Source organism: Megascapheus bottae, chromosome 12, assembly GCF_031878675.1.
Source record: "Megascapheus bottae isolate mThoBot1 chromosome 12, mThoBot2.hap1, whole genome shotgun sequence".
NCBI classification, from domain to species: domain Eukaryota; kingdom Metazoa; phylum Chordata; class Mammalia; order Rodentia; family Geomyidae; genus Megascapheus; species Megascapheus bottae.
In genome coordinates, this window is record NC_143520.1 from 55,058,732 (window position 1) to 55,064,731 (window position 6,000).

The 6,000-nt window shown below is 49.5% G+C and overlaps 1 protein-coding gene across 1 annotated transcript in view; it reads left to right on the forward strand.

The window, feature by feature from the left end:
* Positions 1-5,538, forward strand: part of Arhgef4 (Rho guanine nucleotide exchange factor 4) — a 61,197-nt gene extending 55,659 nt beyond the window's left edge. Inside the window, exons 9-11 of the mRNA XM_090342994.1 lie at positions 365-608; positions 1,284-1,361; positions 2,292-5,538. Coding sequence (XP_090199120.1) covers positions 365-608; positions 1,284-1,361; positions 2,292-2,443 — 474 coding nt within the window. The 3' untranslated portion in view covers positions 2,444-5,538. The remainder of the gene's footprint in view (positions 1-364; positions 609-1,283; positions 1,362-2,291) is intronic.
* Positions 5,539-6,000: the final 462 nt, after the last annotated feature.

Genomic DNA, 6,000 nt, shown 5'->3' on the forward strand with positions numbered 1-6,000 from the left:
CTCTAATCCGCCTACCTCCCATCCTCCTATGCTTCCCTTTGTGCTTGTGGCAGTGACTTCCTCCCACTGAACCCTCTTGTTTGTTATGCTCTGCTATGTGTGTGGGCTATTTCCTTACTTTGGAAGGCTGTTTCCCCATGAAACTGTGTACCTCAAAAATAGGGGACCCTTTAGCCCATCAGTGGCTAGTCACCAGAGACAAGGCTCTTCCACATGGTTTCGCCCAGCCATCGGTTGCACTGGGACCCTCGTGCTGCCAGGTGCTCACTGTCTGGTGGGGAGGTGGCATGGGGCAATCAGGATGGAGGAGGAACAGGGATTAGCTCTGGACTTGAGCACCAGGACTCAAGGTGGTATCTGGCAGGACCTGCTTCGCCGGGACGTGCTATATTATAAGGGCCGGCTAGACATGGACAGCCTGGAGGTGGTGGATGTGGAGGATGGGAAAGATCGAGAACTCCACGTGAGTGTCAAGAATGCCTTCCGGCTGTGCTGTGGCACCTCAGGGGACAGCCACCTACTATGTGCCAGGAAGCCTGAGCAGAAGCAGCGCTGGCTCAAAGCCTTTGCCAAGGAGAGGGAGCAGGTGCAACTCGACCAGGAGACAGGTTCGAAACCCTACCAGGCTTTGCCAGGCCTCTAGGACCCATCTAGCCATCCTACCCAACTTTCCTCCCAGAATCCCCTTGAAATGGTACCTCCGTCCAAGGAGCTCAGGGCTTGTCAAAGTTCCAGGAACCTCCTGGCCCTACTTGTGAGCAAAGGCACTGCCCTCACCCCACTGGCAGGGCTGGCGTTCCTCAGTGGGCTGGCATTCAGGTCAGCTTGCCTGGGATGGGGGGACAATTCATGAACACACACAGTCAAACCTGCACAAGTGTCTGCATAAGGCCACTACCACCTGGGGGAGCCCCTTTCTAGCTGGCTCAGGTCCTAGGTGGACAGGACATCAGGCCTCCAAAAGCTGCCACTGGCCAGTACATCTCACCAATACATTTATCATGTCTTGCCAGTGAGCACATTTACCCTCAGTGCTAACCAAGTTGATGTCACTAGACACGAGGCGGGAGTAGTGCCCAGAGATCAAGGTGAGATATGGAGGAAGGGCTTGAGGATTTTCATCCCCTATCTTGGAGAGGTAGCAGGCAGGCTGAATGGGAGGGCAAAGACCATCTACTGTGACTAAGAATCAGTCCAAGGCATGATGGGAGGGAGCACTGTGTACAGACTATGCCTGAACAGTAGAGGAGTGGAGCAGAACCTCATCTGTGCCCACCCTACAGGCTTTACCATCACAGAGATGCAGAGGAAGCAAGCCATGCTGAACGCAAACAAGCAGCAGACCCCGGGGAAGCCCAAAAGTAAGTAAGCCTTGACTGTATGCCCACCCACCTCTGACCCCCAGTAAAGCTACCCAGTCCCTTTCAGATGCCTACTACAATGCTTGGTGGTAACAGGCTTGGTGGTAACAAAGCTTAGTCTTACTCCTGACCCTGTCACCCCCCAGGATTTACTTTTGAGGGGAGGTTGTACTGGAAATTAAAACTCAGGAGACCCTTTCAATTCTGTTTTTAAGACAGTCTCACATTTTGCCTGGACCAGAATGAACTGAGATTCTGTGTGTACGTGCATGCATGCTATTAACCAGGACTTGAATTTAGAGCCTGGGCACTGTCCCTGAGCTTTTGTGCGCCGCTAGGGCTCTCCCACTTGAGCAACAGCTCCAGTTCCAGCTTTGTGGTAGTTAATTGGAGGATATCTCAGACTTTCCGGCCCATGCTGGCTTTGAACTGTTATCCACAGATCTCAGGCTCCTGAGCAATTAGGATTTACAGGCGTTAGCCACCAGCCAGCATCCAGCCTGTAGTGTATTTTTTTAATGCTTCCTTCGTAACTGAGCTGACTAGCATGCACCACCATACCCAGCTTTTGGTAGGTCAAGACCAGGTTTCATGAACTACATTTTTAGCACAAGCTTTTTTTGAACCAGGTTCCTCCCACCCTCACATTCCCAAATAGGTAAGATTACAGGCAGGAGCCACATCTGGCTCCTTGGCTCCTCTCTGAAAGGTACCCTCACAGCTGCCTAGGTAAGGGCTCACCTCCCTTTTTTCACAAGTATACCCAAACCCAGGCCAGTGGCTCCAAGCAGCCTGGGCTCCAGAGTGCTGCCAGCCACTCAGGAAACAAGTCCTTTGTGGGAAGACTGCCTCACATGGGGGCCAGCACAATCCTTCACGGGCTCCTCTGGCCCTGGGTCATCTGACACCTGCATCTCTCTCCCTGCCCAGCTGTTGGTAGGCCCTGCTACCTGACACGCCAGAAGCATCCCTCACTGCCCACCAGCCGGCCCCAGCAGCAGGCCTTGGCGCTGGCAGAGCCCAGGAGGAAGCCATCTACCTTCTGGCACAGCATCAGCCGGCTGGCACCCTTCCGAAAGTGAGCCAACAGTCACTTGACAGCACTTTGTGGATCTGCCAGCCCATAGCCCTCAGCTTTCTTCCCCTGGCTCTCTCCAACTGACCCTCCTCTGCCAATTTTACAAGGTACACATAAACAGGGCTGTAACTGGGAGTTAGTACTACCAGGGCACATGTTCACACTGGTAGTGCAGTGAGCCCAGCTAGAAGAGACAGAGCCCTGTACGCGCATGTGCGCCTCCCCTGCAGCCAGCACTTGCCCCTCCTCCTGCACTCCGGACATTCATGGGGCATCCACTAACCATGAGGCTGGGAGCCACAGCACAGAACCACCAACCAGGCCGACACACAGACGGCTCTGGCTGCCCTGGGACTCTGGAAATCTAATCATCCCCACTCCTATTTTCTTTGGGCAGGAGAGACCTACTTTATGGCTATCAGCTACCTGCAAAGCCAGGCTGTGTGCCCTCTGCTGTCCATTCAGGCACTGGCCCTGGTGGTGGTACAAGGCCACTAAACCTCAGAAGACAGGAACCAAGATTCTGTGCCCAAACATCTAGCCCAGAACTGACCTTTTGCCTCCCAACCCCTTTAGACACTGTTGGCTGCTGGACATCCTTTCACCTGTGATGTGTGTGTAGTGAGGAGAAACAAAACTATTTAGTCAGCCACATACTGTGGTCCAGGTTTTATGACTAATCCACCTGTGGCTGGGGACTGGCTGCAGATCCACCTGGTTCCTGTTGTCTGGATTCTGTCATCTTTGTTTTTCTAACAATGGAGAAAAATAATAGTGACAAAGAAAGATTGCCTTACCCTATTGAGCGTGAGAAGCCATAAGGACTGAATTCTGTGGCCCAGCATCCAGGACTGACGCACCTACTCCAGGAACAGGCTGAGACCTGCATTCCACTTGGAGTGCTGGCAGCACAGCCTAGGCCTGTGTGTCAGTGCAGAGCCCACAGGATTTAGCAGCGTGGGCAGTCACTCTTGCACTCTACCTTCTCCAAGCCAGAAACCACATCTAATTTTCATAAAGAAACTTGCAAAAACTAATCTAGCAGTCAGCTACTGTTTTCTGTGTGTGTGTGTGTGTGTGTGTGTGTGTGTGTGTGCGCGTGCGCGCATTTTCTCTTCCATGTATTCACTCATCCTTCCTTTTACCTATGAGAATACACCGAGAGGCTCCAGAGGTGGTAGAGTGACAGGCTTGCTTAGTGTCAAGCCACTGTCCCTGTGAGACAGTCTCAGGGGCTGGGCTCATAATGCAGAGGTCCAAGGAAATGGGAGAACACTCAGCAAAAGAGGAAGGGCACTGTAGTTGGGTTAGGCAAGGGACAGTAACCATTCCTTTATACTCTGCCCCCAGGGCTTGGAGGACTGATTGTTTCTTTGCTGGTTGCTTCCGGAGGGCTTAGTTGAAGTAGGCAAATGTAAGTTTAAGGTACAGGTAGTCCATGGTATTTCTAGGCCACAGCACCTTCTGTAATGAAGAAGGGAATAATACACATCTCCCTAGGAGGACCCAGCCTCTAAAACCAGAAAGAAAAGCCCAATGTTATTTCTTTCCCCACCCAACTTGGGAGGACCCCCAGTCCCCCACTTCCACAACCAAAGCCCTTGCGGTTGAACCACACATGGCCTTTGTAATGCTTGCCGCAATCTTGACTGATGAAAAGCTGTAGGACCTTCCTAGTCAGGAAATGCTTGCTACATTCAGAAAGACTCCAGAATATGCAACACAAGTCAATCTTTATTGAAAACTGCAGTATTAATACATAACAATTCTTGTTACAATAAACGTGCTTTGAAGAATTTTAAATCTGAGTTCATCTGCTCATCAGATTGCATAAAAAATTAAAACTGTATGATTTACACCTAATTGAACTGGCTCAGGATGGATAGTCCATTCCTTTGTATTGACACATTGAGTTTAATGCAGAGGCAAGGGATGCCTGTAACACTGGAAGACAATGCTGACTTAAGCTTAAAAAAAGTACCCAAGAAACAGTGTGTAAAAAAGTCTTTAAAAATCACTTAAAAAGAAAGAAAAGAAAAAGGAACCATTTCCTATTCAGTCACAGCTAACTAAGGCTCCTTGGGCCTTTCCTCTGAGCGGTGTCAGCAACCCTGCTGGGAGGTAGTCTCAGAGCTGGCTTGACTATTCTATTCTACTGACAGCTGTTCTGCACCAAGGCCCTCTAGGAGCTGCTTGCCACACTAGTCTGAGATACCTACCCTCCTCTTGAAAGACACTGAGGCTCCATGGACCTAGTTGCCTGTGTATGTCTCCCTATACCAAGTACCAACTTGATTTGATCCCCTGAACTAGAATAAGGTTATCCCTAGGTTTTCTATTAATGGAGTGTGGGAAGGGACAGATTCTCTGAAACATAAAAGATCAACTTTGACATTCATTCCTACCAAGAGCAGTCCTCCTCTCATGCATGTCATCTACACTGTCAATCACCTGCCTTTTCGAGGGCGCAGGGCAGTGAGCAGCTCAGAGAAGAAACACATACAAACCTGGGATACACTGGGGCAGGAAAGACAAGCTCAGCCCTCCTAGAGCCAAACACACACACTTCAGAGACCCCCTTAAAATAAAGCACCAGAGAAGGACCAGCAGCCACCTTCCCACCACTGCATGTGCGGGAGAGAGGCTTTGTGCCATTCAGAAGTGACAGGCAGACAAAAACTGCAGTAGCCAACTTTGGATGAGAGGAGGTGGCCCAACTGGTCAGAATAACACTATTCATAAATGTTCAAAAAGGCCAGGTGAGGAAACACAGATTTCCTCTGTGAAGCAGCCCAGAATGTTTATGGCTGTTGTGCTTCCGTCTCTCACCACCTCCATGGCCACCTTCACAAAAGCCCGTGACAAAGGTCAGGGCACTCCAAACGACCCCAAGAATGTGCTCTGGTCCACTGCTGACTTCTCTTATTACTTCTTGGGTCCCATCTGTCTCAGCAGGATAGCACCACCAGACAGAATGAGGCTTGGGTGCAAAGACAGGGAACGGCAGGACATGAAGCCTTCTGAAAACACTGCCTCCTCACAATACTCAAGCTTCACAGAATGCCACAACCATAAGAACGTTTTTTGTTTTTTTTTTTTTTTAAACAAAACAAAACACACAAGAGACATAAATTTGTGGAAACCTCCTGTGCCTATCACCTGATTGGCAGGGTCCTAAAAGTGGGGGTGGGGGGGTCCTGTCTCAGTCAGGGTCACTCAATATAACCACCTCCAGCCCACATCTAAACTAATATTCTGCAAGCAGAGAGCAGCAATCGAACACAGTGAAAGAACACACTACCTAAGGCTGAGAACAAGCTTTTTATAGCTCTAATAATTCCACGTTTACAGGAATTAGGCCCTGTGCTTCTCTGTTTCAATTTCTGAACTTAAAGTTCAACTTCAGGAATGTCAAAAGCACAAAATTCTTGGAATGTTCCATATTATGTTTGAGACACCAAATTATGCAGTTTAACAATACTGACCCAAGGTCTAGTCCTTAATTTTACTAGAACTGAATGCTGTTAAAAAATAAGTCTACTTTTCATCACCAGATTTGAT